This window comes from Natator depressus, chromosome 8 (genome assembly GCF_965152275.1).
Source record: "Natator depressus isolate rNatDep1 chromosome 8, rNatDep2.hap1, whole genome shotgun sequence".
Classification (NCBI taxonomy): domain Eukaryota; kingdom Metazoa; phylum Chordata; order Testudines; family Cheloniidae; genus Natator; species Natator depressus.
Window position 1 is genome coordinate 90,007,487 of NC_134241.1, and position 15,166 is coordinate 90,022,652.

The 15,166-nt window shown below is 41.2% G+C and overlaps 1 protein-coding gene across 5 annotated transcripts in view; it reads left to right on the top strand.

Annotated features, from left to right (window-relative positions):
- The window catches only part of KANK4 (KN motif and ankyrin repeat domains 4), a 56,285-nt gene that overhangs the window by 11,685 nt on the left and 29,434 nt on the right, over positions 1-15,166 (top strand). For 2 of the 5 annotated variants that reach the window (XM_074961608.1, XM_074961609.1), the window contains exon 2: positions 12,745-12,844. In XM_074961608.1, coding sequence (XP_074817709.1) covers positions 12,829-12,844 — 16 coding nt within the window. In that variant the 5' untranslated portion in view covers positions 12,745-12,828. Of the gene's footprint in view, positions 1-6,655; positions 6,675-7,420; positions 7,516-10,775; positions 11,076-12,744; positions 12,845-15,166 lie in introns of those variants that run through there. The other 3 variants (XM_074961612.1, XM_074961607.1, XM_074961611.1) reach the window with 3 other exon arrangements.

A 15,166-nucleotide genomic window follows, 5' to 3' on the forward strand; every position in this document is an offset into this window, starting at 1 on the left:
CTGTGGTTCTGCAGTAGATATCGCCTCCTAAGATGATATTTTGTTATCTAGCATTAATTACCTTTTGTTACTGCTCCTTCTTTCTGTTTCCACTCAGTCACAGTGTTCATATCCAAGTTGATTTGACACAATTTTGAGAGTAAGATTCCATGAGGCATTGTATCAAATATAACTAAAATTTAAATATACTGCATCTACTGCTCAACCTCCATCCACTACTTTAGTAATTTTTTCTTTTAAAAAACGAATTAAGTTTGCACCCCAAGATCTATATTTCTATTTGACACCAGGAAAAATTATGTATACAATAGGTTAACACAGGGGGAGTGTATCATGCCATCACTCTTTGCTTACAGCCTGACTGCAAAGGTTTTCCTTGTTGAATACTATAACTATAGCCCAGTAACATGCTCTTAAAATGAGAAGAAAAAGCATTTTAAATGGATCGTCATCATAATATTTGCACTTACTTAGCACCTTTCATGCAAGGATCTCAAAGCACTTTACAAACATCAATGCATCCTCAAAACATCCTTATGGAGGAGACATTGTTATAGCCACTTTGCAGATGGCTAAACAGAGGCACAGAGAAAAGAGAGGCCTGATTTTCACTGGCACTGAGCACCGGAGTTCCCATTGATGAAAATCGGGCTGGAAGTGATTTGTCCAAGGTGTTGGCAAGTTAGTAAAGTCATTGGGAATTGAACCAAGCAATTCTGAGTTCTAGTCCCTTCCTCTAACCTGTGGACAACACTGTCTCACTAAGTACCCAAAGAACAGAGAAGGAAGACTGTGTAATGTACTTGATTCTCTTTATAAATGTTTTTATTCTGTACATGTGCTTAGAGAAGAGAACCTTTGCCTTCCTGCATGCCACAGTGCGCCACTGTCATGCTGCTGCAATTTTAGAAGGGAGAGTCTAGTCTGCCTCAGGACCTCCCTGAATTTACCTCATTCTTTTAGGAAGCTAATCTCCCCAGACCTTCTTGCAGCAAAAGTTATCCTGTGTATCCTATTAGTTGGGCCCAGATATTGCTGACACTTAAATACGCGCTTAATCCACTACCCTGAGGAATCCCATTGATTTCAATAGGGCTACACACAGTAGTAACGTTAGGCATGTGTATGAGGTATTTGCAAAACCAGGGCCTTAGATTGTTGTAAGCTTCTTGGACTAAAAGAAAAGGAGTACTTGTGGCACCTTAGAGACTAACCAATTTATTTGAGCATAAGCTTTCGTGAGCTACAGCTCACTTCATCGGATGCATTGGACTAGGGGATCCCCGCATCTCCCATGTTTGTATAGTGCTGTGTAATAATAATGAAGGTGATGACTTACTGATAGGTGAACCAGTAGAGATCTTTTCAGTTTTAAGTCTCACTTCATCAAAAAATCCTGCCACACAAGCCATGTATGTTTTAACCAGGCCACTTTCTACGTAAACACACTAAAATTTCAAGACTTTTCTTCTCTCTCTCTACCATGAAATTACTGTTCTTGCCCATTCCCAGACTGCATGTTGTTTTATATTTTGGATCATCTGAGCCCATCACTACATAGCTGCCTTCTCTCCTGCGCTGCTGCACCTAACAGATTGAAAATGCATTATGTTTCTTCCTGTGTAACAGAATTGAAAATACATGTAACAAATATTCCCTGTGAGGCCATATTTGTTCATGGTATGTCCACTTGTAACAATAGCTCTTCTGGGCTATTGTGTAATCAAGCAGACTGCCTGGAGGGAGCAGATTTTCAGTAACACTTTAAACAGCAAGGGCTAGATTCCCTGTAGATATTTGGCACAGAGATGTGCAAATTACATCTCCCTGTATCAGCCCGGCCCTCACTTCCCCCAGGGGAAATTCACTATGAGGGAGAACAGATGGTGTTGCCACTCCTTGCTCTCCATTAAGCAGGCAGGGTTTAACTTACTGATGGGGCTCCTTTGGAGGGCTTCCAGTGGGTGTGCTGAATCAACATAACTCCTGACCACTCCTTTCTCCAGCCATTTCCTGGGCACCTGAGGATTCCTTGGCAAAGGAAAGGTTGCAGTGGCTTTCTGACACCACAAATGCCTCTACAGAGACCTTTCATTGCCATCCCCTGCCACTGAATCCAGCTGTAAAGGTCCCATCACTTACTTCAAAGCCTTGAAGTATTTGATTTTGCTGCTTTCTTTTCCCTTCTCCAATCTGGGGTAGGAGAATCTAAGAACTGTGGGCATAACCCAACAAGCAGTGCAAGCTCACTAACACAAGCAAGAGGATTCAGGACCTTAACCGATGTAGCTGCCGCATATATGGACAGATGATCTAAGATCTTATAGTGCTCCATAGCACTGTTTGGGATAAATCTGCAGAAAAGCTCACTGGATAATTTCTCCCATCTATCTACCTGTCAGCGTGTCTCTTTAATATCAGCTATTTACATCTCATGCCGCCACAGTCTCCTTATGCAGACATATTCATGGCCAATACAAGAAAAATCCTCACTTCCTCTTAGTGTTTGCATTACTATGCATCCCTGATAACCAGCACTCTTCATCAAAGCACTGTCTCCTGAAGATAGGAGTAGTGTCAGTGCTGACTGCCAAGCGGAGAACAAACAAACAACTGACCACAACTGGCTGGGGGTGCTCCATTTTATAAACTCCACTCCTGCAAAGAGCAGCATTCGAGAGAACAAGAGTTTAAAGAACTGCAGCATCTGGTAGAGAATCAATAGCAACACTTCTGGGTCAGACTTTTCATCTTTATTTTTGCTGCACTGTTTTACGCCCATTTGTGAGCACAAGCTGAAGAAGGGCAGAATTTGCCCACTAGTGACAGTCTGATACCTCTTCTGGAGATCCTTAAATATAGATCAGACACTGGGCCAAACCTCCTGTAGGGCTGCATTTTATTCAGCAATCCATTTACACATGTCTTCAACTTTAAAACTCATGCTTATATCTATCTCATTGACTTGAATGGTCTTAGGCCCAGGCTTACGTGATTTACTAAGCAGGGATAGATTCAAGTCCATGCGTAAGTGTTTCGCTGAATGGGAGCCCCAGGGACTTGGAGCACCATTTCAAATCCTTTGGAGTTTTGCTTGGTTAAGACTGCATGTTTTAGCCAAGTGAATCTGAGGAGGAGGAGATGCTAGAATAAAAACATACTACTGGGTCTTTCAAAAGGGAAAAAATAATTGAAAATGGTCTGACAATATACTTGGAATTAATGATATATATAGTACAGAAAATATACCATATATAAAGGGCAAACAATGACTATATACTGAACAGTTATGGAAGAATATGACTCGCCCCTTGTTGCCAGGCCTGGGCCCAGAGTTGCACGGCCTTCCCCGCAGTTGCTACCACTAAAAGGCCATTTAGGCCTGCTGGTGATCCACCTCCTCTTGGGACTCAGCGCTCCAGCCAGTACATGTATTCTCCTGGCCCTTCTTGGGTAAACAAAGAGTCCAAACAATAACCCTCTGACCCCATGTTGGGCCTTTGGCCCTTACTCCTTGTATCAGAGATTTTCAATAATCCTTACCTCTGGTGTCAGGGGGATTTCTATACCACCTTCATCAGCAAGCCCATAAGGAGCCGAGGCCCTTCCTCTCCTCTGGGTTCTGGTCCAGGGCCCTTTAATAAAAGGCCAAGGCCTATGTACACAGATTCCCTGGCTACCTCCCTGGACTACTTCCTACCTTGCCCTATCTTGGGCCTTTCCCACAGCCTCTTCCTGGGCGTACTGTGTACCAGCATCACATTCTCAAGGCCTTCTCTCCAGGCTCCTGCAGAGCTTCTTAGTACTTCCTACCACCCAGCTAGCTCTGCTGTAGGGGAGTTTTCTCAACTGACCCTGAAGGAGTTTCTCTGCTCCCTGCAAGCTTCTCCACCAGCACAGAGAATACTAGGGAGATTCACTTCCCCTGCTTTCCTTTACAACTGCCTTGGGCTCCTTATTGCAGGCCTGCCTTGCTTCCTTCAAGGAGGCTCTTGTCTGCCATCAGGTCACCTCAGCTTCCTAGATCCAGCCATAGCTCTCTCCTTGAAAAAGAGCCAGAGATCTGCTCTCCTCAACCAGACCCCAACTGAGCCAGGTTCAGCCCTGTTAGATTCTCCTACCAGGCCAGATACCTTCTGCATGTGCAGCAGGTCAGGGCTGATTGAACCCAAAAGTGAGCTGTAGCTCACGAAAGCTTATGCTCAAATAAGTAGTTAGTCTCTAAGGTGCCACAAGTCCTCCTTTTCTTTTTGCGAATACAGACTAACACGGCTGCTACTCTGAATCCTTCCTCAGCGTGGACTTTGCATACCCTATCACAGGATGCATGAATACAGCAAACCAGTGGAATCTGACATAACAGATTTGCAGTAATCATTAAATAAGCAAACAGAAGTTATATTTGAACACCTGACCACATTAATGAACTGTAAAAGAGAAATACAAAGACTTAACTTTATCAGTATGCAACAACATAATGTCATTGTGTGTGCTGATTTAATGATGAAATGTGTAACAGGTGAAATTTTCAAAGCCATTGAAGTGGCTAGTTTATTTTTAATTAATTGTGCAAACAGTGCACATATCTCACTGTTTGGACAATGCAAATAGGCAGTCAAGTTTCACTTTTGTTTCTGTTTCCAGAAAATTTCACTTGCTGGTTCTCATGCACAAGCGCAATGTTTGGGTTGCAAATGCTTCAGGGGAAAGTTTATTTGCCTTCTTTTCTTAAAATTGTATCCAAAATATATTTTTAATATAATGGAATAATTTAATATAAATATTTGCCCTTAATTTTTGTAATACCTTATTTTTTACCAAACTTAAATTTTCAGCCAAATTTGACCTGACAGCATCTGTAAGATCTGTGTGCAATCACTCTGACCTTCAAAAGTACCATAAATGTTCCATGAATGGCAAGAGGATTAAAGGAGTACAATTTGCCCAGTTTTGCTTGGGTAAACTATGACCCAAAGTTATTTACTTTGCCACTGATAATATCCTGGTCATTTTGTTTGCAATGTTCACTGTTTATTCTATCACTGTTTTTTTAGTTAATTTTGTGGTTATGAAAAGTGCTGGATTGACAGCTCTGGATAAAGAAGCCCTCTGAATATGCACAAACCAAGTCTGGTATAGTGGGCAGCATTGCAACCTTTCCAACCCTGCCCCAGCAATTCACTTCTAGAGAGGAATACAGTTTCCGCTCTTAAACAATCTTTTGTCTCTCTGATGAGATGGTCTCTTAGCATCAGCTCCAATACCAGTGTGGTGATGTAAATACTTGTGCACAAGGACCTGGATTCAGGCCACAAACTTACTTCACAGAGACCCCTCAGTGTTGATCAGACACTCATAACTTTCAGTCATTTCTGACATGGGATAGATTTAAGCCTACCAGTGAAAGGCTCTGTGTTCCATTACCAAGCCCATAGCCAGCTCCACCTTCTCTGTTTGCTTAGGGCAAGATCATCATGCAGGGGAACAAGGGAATGTCAGGTGTCCCTAACTCCCTTGCGTGGTCTACAGACATTGTGGCTCACAGCTTGGGCATGATACTCCCACTCCCCACACAGGTGGGCAAGGAGGGTTAGACAGGCTGGGATGCAGGTGGAAACCTTAACTTTTCTTGTGCCAACCAGCGCAGCTGAGCCAGAGAAGTGATCTGCTACTATAGACTAGACTTCCCTTCTGGAATAAGAAGAACCAGGATATGAACTGAGAGTCAGTTTGTTCCCTGGTGTGTTGGAGCGGCAGTGCAGCTACACACCTCAGCATAGATTGTTAAATCACAATCCAGCCCTTCATTTGTCTGGCACAGTTTTGAATTCTATCTTTGCAGAGCAGGAGAGAGTTTTGGCACTTTTGGGAAGTGGATGAATTTCGTAAACCATGCCCGAAGTGTTATGTAGGGCTTTTGTGATAGGAACCATGCCCCAACATTGCATGGCAATTTACCATTTAAAAACTACTCGCAAGCTCAATTTCTACTGAAGTTCCAGTTTTCTACAGATCAAAATCTAGAAGACACAATTTTTACTATGTTCAGGGGCAGGTATATCTTCTGGTTTCAGTTCAACAGCTGTGGTGGCCCTGGGCATAAGATATATGAAACTGAATGACTGCAAACTGCAGGGCTTTATGTTAGTTCACAAACTACAATTTACCTAGAACTTGAGAAGTGATATTTCACATTGCAAAGATGGGTGAGGAAACAAGCCTTTCACTTTAAATGTTTCCGAATGTTCCTCAGAACCTGGAGGTTCATTTGTGCTTTCCTTTTATCTTTAAAACCATTTGATTCCCTCAGTGTTTTATGTTTGTTTGAATTTTATTTTTGCATTGATAAACCCAATGTAAAATGTTGCATCATTTAGACAAACTGCTTTTTCTCTTATCCTATTGATCCACCCTATCTTTCCTTCCTTTGGTTAGCATAGCACAATGGGAACAGCAATGCTACGAGTTTCCTTTGTTACCACTGTATCCTGCCGCTGCTAACAATAAATGCGACAAGAGATGGGTGATCAGAGTTTTAAATGTGTCTCCTTTCAATCAGCAGGGCATTCTACAGAGGGCCTTGCTTGCTGTACTAGAAGTCCTCTTTCTGTGCTGCAGTTATCAACTGCTACATGGTGACCTGCAATTCACTGAAGTGTAGAATCAATAGAGTGGTATGTTCAGTAATTACAGAAGATGCTTTGCTGATTTTCTTGTCCTGTTAAATAGATTCACTGCCTTATCTTCAGCTCCTCAGAAGAGCAGATTGATGGGTGTAACTATGGGACTGTGAGCAACAGACAAAACCATGAATTCTTAAAAGGATATTTCTGATATAACTCATTGCACTAGGGTAGGACTGAAGTAGAATTAACTATTAATATTGAAACATGTTGCGTTTTCTAATAAAGCTTCTGTCCTTTAATCAAGGGGACTGTTTTTATTTTTTGTCGGGAGAAATGCTAACCAGAATAAATAATATATTCAAAATAGCGAAGCTGCAGAATGTGAACTGAAGCTCAGAATGAAGCTAGTAAGAATTTCTTTAATGAGTAACATCAGATGAAATGAGAACTGTGTAGTTAATTATTGACTGACTTTTAAATAATCCTATTTTTGATAAGGCAGATAAGGTCATATGTTGTTCAAAAATTTCCCCAGTAGACTAAACATTTTGCATTTTGTTTTTTATTGGGAGATAATATACACTGTCTACAGAAAGTGTAATTAACTTTAAAGACTGGGTTTTAAGTTTCTCCAGAAAGGATGTGTAAGAATTATGTGCTAGCTTGTTAGAAAATGAATTAATCTTTTGTTCTGCTCCCTCTGTTTAGTTAAACTAGTATTTGCTTTTTAAGCAAGGTCACTGATCAGCTGACCAACTTCTTTAACAGCTGGAAATCACACATTTGCTGCTCTGAACCTATAACTATTGACTTGCAGCAGTGAAAAGAGACCTTTCTTAGAGGAAAAAGCTCTTTTGCTCTGTTTCTTTGTAGATGGAAGGATGAGAAGGTAACCTGGCAATGTGCTTTTTTAATGATACTTTTTCTTTCATAATGAAGTGCTAAATGCAATTGCTGCAATGCAGGAGAAAATGACAGCCAGTGCTAAAAAGAAAAAAAAGTTGTGATCTATTTAAATAGTTAATGAGATTGTGTTAATATGTCATCTACCGGGCATGAATTATCTCTTTGTTTATAGTCACAGGGGTAAATGTAAAACTCATCTGTAAAACTGGTGGTAGCAGACTCCTTTCCTAGAGTGAATTTCACCTATCTCAGTCTTTGTAATTCAGTTAAAGTTAAAACCTTCAGGATGATCTTAGGTTTTGTTTTTTACTCTGTTAATGGGGGCCAGAAAATGGAGAGTTAAATCTGACTGTAAAGGATACTCTTTGAGACCTGGCTTTTAAAAAAGACAGTACATTGCCCTTGCAAATGGGGAACTGAGGGAATGAAGTTACTGTGTCAAATATTTGACTTTTTCATGTTTATTTCTCTATATGCTCTTGCCTCATGAGAGGTATTTTTAATGTACAGATGAACTCATCCTCCTCAACACTATTCTTTGTCGTAAAACTAAACATCAAAGATGCTATATATGCTGAAATGCTCTCTGCCTGGGGATTAAAATTGAGTATTTTCCATTATTGTATAATATAGGGAAAGTCTGCAAATATTAAAACCCGAGACAGGGTCAATTTAACAAATTTATACATAATGTGTTTTCTGTCAATGTATATTAAAGGGTCATAATGACAGTGTTTGATAAGGTATTTACCAAAGGGGAAGAAAACTTTACAGAATCTTTGAAATATCTTTCATGAGGGGCTAGATGATTTAGAGGAGGAGAACAGGATACAGAACTAGGACACTAGTTCAAATGTGTCCCAGGTTGATAGTAGCTGAAGGGCTTTACCAATCTGAAGGCTGTTCAGTGGCATATGTGAAAAGAGTTAGACTCATTCCTGCCTCTAGTACACAAGAATCCACTGCAAATTAGCACTAAGTTGCAGTAGGAGACAAGCATTGAGTGGGGATGAGCTTGTCGCACACAGTACAAGACAAGGACTGAGTGGGGATGGAGTAAAAACTAGCCTGTCAGTCGCAGAAATGGTTCCTCCAGAGACCTGACCCAAAGCCCTTTGAAGTCCATGGAATGGGAATCTTTCCACTGACTTCAGTGGGCTATGGATCAGGCCCCAGGTGAAGGTTCAAGCACATTGATGTTGTGGTGCATGAGCCATCTTAGCCGGTAGAGTTCAGGTCTGTCCTTCAGATGCACTAAATTCTCTAAACTTAAAGTCTAAGGGGCAGATCCTCCTCTTGCACCAGTGTAAATCAGAAGTAGCTCTTCTGCAGTCAGTGGAGTTATATTAGCAGTATAAGGCAAAGATGAATCAGGAGGACATGTGTGATATGTCTGCAGAATGTGATCCATGGAACTGCTCATAGCTGGGCGGGCTCTTGCAAAGCCTCAGAGCTCTGTCCAGAACACTAATGCACATCTGAAAACTGATCCCACCAGCTGGCAGCTTGTCTCCTCACACTCAGGCTTCCCTAAAGTTATGTATGGGAGCAGGGAACAAAGTGGTATGTGGGAGTCATTTTTCATTCCCTAGTCTCCCATCAGAGACAACATTAGGCTGTGGTGAGACCTTGTTGTACTTTATCATCCTGTCTGGTATTTGGTTCCTTCTTAAGTAGAAATTAAATATCTTTTTGGTGTTGTCTTATTTGGTTTATTGTTAAAAACAAAAAAAATATAGAATCAAATTTGAGACTGTTTGAACCTCTTATGAGAGATGACAGGATAATTTGTCCATGTATTCTGATGAAATTATTCACTCTGATCTAGTTTTCATTGTAGCCAGTCATGGAAGAATATTGGTTTGGATACTAGGGGTAATAGGACCCATATTTTTGGCAGTCAGCCATCAGAACCATGTATAAACTACACTGGAGGCACTTGAAGTACGTCTACAAGCTGGTAGGGTACATGCAGAAGTCATTTTATGAGGTGATTTTGAAATAGATTAGCCAAAATTTCAATTTTATGACTGGAAAGTTGGAACTGAGCCAAGTCGTAAATGAATCAATTAGGTGTAATTATCTAGATATTAAAACCCTCGTATTGATTGGATTTTTTTTCTTTGTAAATGACCTGGAAGAGTGAAATATAACTGGTCAGATGGTGGCTGGAATCCATAATCATTGTGCAACTGACTGTAATTGGAAAAGTAAAATAAAAACATTGGAGAAAGTGACTAATGTTAATTTTGGCACATGCTGTTTATTCATGAGGAAAAGCAGGAGAAACTGCCTTTCATGTACAAAATGGAGTTAGCCTGGGAATATCTTAGGAGTGAATTGGTTGAAATCGATCATAAACATGTGGTTCTGACTGGTTCTGTAGGATTAAGCTGGGTAAGCAAATGACTAGTCTGCCAGGTTTCTGTGTTACTATCCAGTTATAATTGTGTATAAGGTAAAAAGAAAAGGAGTACTTGTGGGACCTTAGAGACTAACAAATTTATTTGAGCATAAACTGTAGCTCCTTTCCTTTTTTGCAAATACAGACTAACACGGCTGCTACTCTGAAACCTGTGTTTAAGGTAGTAACCTTGGGATCATGTTAATGTTCTCTTTAGAGTAATGTCTTTCGGAAGACTCCATCACACCCAGATGCAGAGACCACACTTGTTTAATGCGGTAATTAGTTTCTTACCAGGTAGTTGTGGTTTCATAAAAATATTTTCATAATTTAAAATGGGTAACGCAGCAAAGTTTAATCTCATTTTCTCTCGTGTCTTTATTGGAAAGCTCTTTAATCTAAGCACTTCATTTCAACGTTTTAAAACTTACATACCAGCAGCATCTGTCCCATTTTGGGGCAGCTTTTCTAAAAATTAAAACAGAAATAAATTAGGTTAAAATTCAAACCAATCTCAGAGGAAGAGAGGCATTTAAGGGATAAAGAATGGAGAATTAAGACAAGCTATGGTTTCAGCTGAACATTTAAATGAAGACGTGGACAGACATAGGAAGGCTGCAGAGAAGAAGTCTCTTGTACCAACCATGATGAGATTGTGTGGAGGAGCAGAGAAGAGACCAATACTAGATAAGTGGAGTGACTGACACAGTGAGGGATAAAGGCCAATGAATGTGGCTGGGGCAAGTCCATGAAGCGTTTTAATACTATGGGCCAAATGCTGAAGTCCTTCCTTAGGCGAAACTTTAAGAGTTAAAAGGTGAGCAAGAGGCTTGGTATGTGGACCAACAGCAATTTGAACTGGCTCCTGAATGAATGGATAGTCAGCGGAGCTGGCTTGGAATGGGGGTTTAAGTTGATTGCACTTCTTTGCACTTTTGAGCAGGTGGCAGAGGAATTCTGAGCATGCTGGAGTCAGACGCAGAGTAAGGAACTGCAGCAGCCGAGGTGCCAGGAGCTGGATGCACAGAGGGGGAAATGAGGCAGGGCATACCTGGGCAATGGTGCTGAAGAGGGCAGCAGCGGAAATGGAAAACAATCAGGCGGCATCTCCCTCTCCTCCCCCACTTCTGCCAATAGGGGTAATGAGATGAGGGCAGTTCGTGACTAGTTATCTGCCCTTCCCCCACATAATTGGTCTAGAGTGTGTGCACTGAGTGAGTCTCCACCTCAGCAGCTTCTGAAACTGGACATTATTGAACAGCTCTTTGCTCTCCCACAGGTGTCAGTCTGTTTTATGCCACGGGCTGGGGGAATTTCTCCAGTAGTTCAGCTCTCCAGGGTTTGCTGCCTCCTTCCCTTCTGGCTCTTGTGACCTTGCAATTCATGCACCTTTTTTCTGCTCTCTTGTGCACAGGCATGGATGAGAGATCAAAGAGTTCAAAAAAGAGAGCAGCCCAGGAAAAATGTTTTGGGCACCCTGAGGGACTGCCTGCTGCAGAGAGGTTCGGGAGGGAGCCGGGGCAGTAGGCTGAAACCAGAGTTTTTCCAATGTTGATCAGAGTGGGAATTGAGGTCAGGGCTCTTCAAGCCTTCAACCTCATTAGAGACTTGATGCATTGGGGTCAAGGCTGCACTCTCGTAGTTCTAGCAAGGTTCCAGCCCTGGGAGCAGTGGAAGGTGGATTTCCAGCCTGCACTGGGCAGGTCCTCCCTGCCTCTCTTTCCAGGGACAAACCCAGATCTTAAAGAAAGTTCTCCCTTTGAGGTTACAAACCCACCTCAAAAAACATGAGGGACCCACAGGCTACTCCTGTAAGCTGGGAAATCATCCTCCCATTCTGGCCCTGACCTTCTTTTCCTGTCTGGTATATACACTAGCGGGCTTGGTCGCCTGATGAGCTCCAGTTGCCTTGACCTCTTTAGAATCCAGCCACCAGGCATAGAAGAAGTAGGGGCTTCCCATGAGACTTGCCTTGGGTGTCCTCGGTCCCAACATCCACAGTCCTCTTGAGATCCATGTAATCCTATGCGCCATCACCTAGAATCAGGAGATGAAGGGGGGAAGGGTGTTGAAGGATGATGATCATGTTCCTGACAATGACAAGCCGGAGTCGAAGAGACAGATGGAGTTATATGTTCCTACAAGAAGCACGACTGTGTTTTAGTCATTTAGCTGAAGGATTATTTTAATATGATCAATCACACACTGAAATAATGGGGTTTCGTTTAAAGATATTTAGTATCAGTTTTGAATCTTTGGCTGCTTTAAGCAAAGAAATGACTGACAAGCCACCACTCTATGTAGTCTATACCCCTTGCTCTTTTCACCAGGAAATGAAATATCACACAGTATATAAATTACAGACTATATCTCATAGTAACCAATGTATTTTGGGTAAAGAGTTCATATACCATCTACTACAGATCCCCGGCTAACAGCTAATTAAAGCAGCATCTCATTGCGATGTGTCTAGGAAGCAGGAATTGTTACCACTAGAAGAGAAAATATTGATTTAAATATTCTTGAAAATGTTTTCTGTACATGGTCTGGCTGCAGAATACTTGAAGTAAGAGGCAAGGTACTGCAACAACAGTCACTAACGTCAACTATACTCCCTGAAGGACCTGACTTTTGTTGTACCAAAAAGTTTTTTTTTAAAAAATCACAGTGTTCAGCAGTGGCCATTCTGGCTCACTGAGGAGTTACCTACAGCTAGATGGAAGCCCTTGAACATGGATGGGGTGTGGTGTACTTGGGCTTTGAAATAAATACGGGAACTTTGTCTAAATGGCCTTTTAATTTTTTTAGGTGCACAAAGTCTTATTGACTCGTTGGATGATGTTTAACTGACAGCCTGGACCACATTCCACATTGTGAAATATAACTGGAGAAATGGAGAAAGCAGATGGTATGGAGGCTGTTTTTACTTAAACGCTGTTGAATGGAACTCTTGTATCATTTAAAAAATATTAAACCAAGGTATTTTGTTTACACAGTAAATAATTCACGCTCTGCTCACTGTATGGAGACATGTTTTCCAACAATGAAAATATGCAAGGTTTGTGCATAGTTCATGACACACACGATGCACTCTCATTTTGCTCTGATTTGTGATTACTGTAGTAGAGAATAAGTGTGATCGTTCTATTGTTTACAGTGGAGTTTCAAGCACTGTGTATGGGGCTTTCAGAGAAGATCTTAAAGACAAAGGTCTTGTGTGTTCTGTATGGACGCTAAGGATCCCCTTCTACGTTTCCTAAGAGAAGTAGGGCTTTGCCTGGGTGTCACTTTACACTAAATTTTCCTTCCTCATTCCACTATTTCCAGTGTGCTGGCTTCCTCTCCATGGTGGCTGCATTTCAGTGGTGCTGTTTGTATAAAGGGCTTGGGGAAGCTTTGAGACGAAAGGGTCTATATCTTTGCCAAATTCTCACCAGTCCCTGCAAGACTGCTTCACAAGGGCAGTGGCAAAGGGAAGAATGCTCAAACATTTTCAGTCTTGGGTAACTATAGTTAGGCACCAATACCCCTATTTAAATCAGTGGCCTGATTTTCGGAGGTTCTTAGCAGTCCTAACTCACCACAACTTCATGGGTTCACATTTCAAAATCAGGCCGTTTATTTTGTTTCTGAATTTGGATTATAGGTGCTTAACTTTAGACACCCTACTTTGAAATTTTGGGCCTATGAATTTTATGGGCTGTGGATTTTATTATTAGTTCTATCTATTCTATCAACTTGCCAAGCACCTTATATAGGACACAATGCTAGAACAAATAACCAGAATGAAGGACAGGGATGTATCATCAGTACAGGAAGTTTAAATTGATATAGTGTTCTTTAGGAAAATACATAAATAAGTTACATTTTGTTCAGACACATCAGAAAGGTAAAATCATAAAAATGACTTACAGCCATGAAAATGAGAGCACACCAGATTTGAATGGGGCAGAGGTCAATTTGAGTCTAAGTTGAAAGATGTCCATCGTTAGGAGAGACAATTGAAAAGTCTGATTTTAGCATCTACTTTCATGAGAGTTGCTGATATTCACTGTAAGGTTCTGTATTGACTGCTGCAACTCTGCATATTTGATTACATATGGAACAAATTGGCTGTTGTATATTTAACACATTCCAATATGCTGGATTTTCTTGAACTGAAGAATTAAAGACGTGCTCTTGGAAGAACATCCATGAACATTAGAAAGGGTTTTGTGGTTCTACACAGATTTACAGATATGACTACATGAAGCTGCACAGGTTAACCCTATCTGTGCCAGCCTTTTGTGCTGTACAAGCCTCAGGGCCTTGGCCAACGTTTTCAAAAGCAACTAGTGATTCCAGGTGCCTCATTTCTTCAGTGCCCAGTTTGAAACACATTTAAAGTGCCTCAGATTGGGCACCCAAACTGTGAGACATCCAAAATCACCAGTCACTTTTGAAAATTTCAACCTGCCTTTTAGAGGTATTCTTTATTTTCAAAGGACAACTGGGGTGACAATGTTTGTCCATAGGGCCACCCAATGTCTCTTTGCCTGACTTGCAAAAAAACCCAAATGTAATTGTCATGGATAGTTTCCATCGTCTGGCTTAGATCTGGATTTCTTATACACTAGGATTAGGATTTATTATATAGCAGGAAGCTTTTTAATACTTAGACATATTTGTAGCTCAGCCTACCAAACCTGCTATTTACATAATTGCCAATTAAAATAATGATTTAGCAAATTCCAGTGCAACAATTACATGAGTCAGCTCCAGAAAACAAGATTATACATTTGCATGTGTTGCTCTGTGGCTATATCTCTAATCAGACTCAACATTAGCATTACAAATGACAAACTACAACCCATTCCTTCTCCCTTTCCCTTTTCCCTGCATAATGATTTAGGAAGGCAGCTGGCCGGCATTTTAGCATTTTGTGCATAGTGATGAGAGCCCTGATTCTCAGCTGTGCTACAGCTGCCTTTTGGCTCCTTCAGGCTATTGGTAGTTGCTGAAAATTAGAGCAACCTTCAGACTGCTCTAACTTACCCCAGAGGACAGGATCAATGTACAGCCAGCCCTCGCAGTCCACATACTCTACACTGCCTCCTCAGCCACAGCCAAGGATTGGGCCCGAGGAGTGGAAGATGAATGAGAGAGGTATAAAGCGGAGGCAAAATAAATCATTGCTGACCACTTTTTTTCTGCTGCAAACATGGTTTGATTTTTTTTTTAATTCATTTAT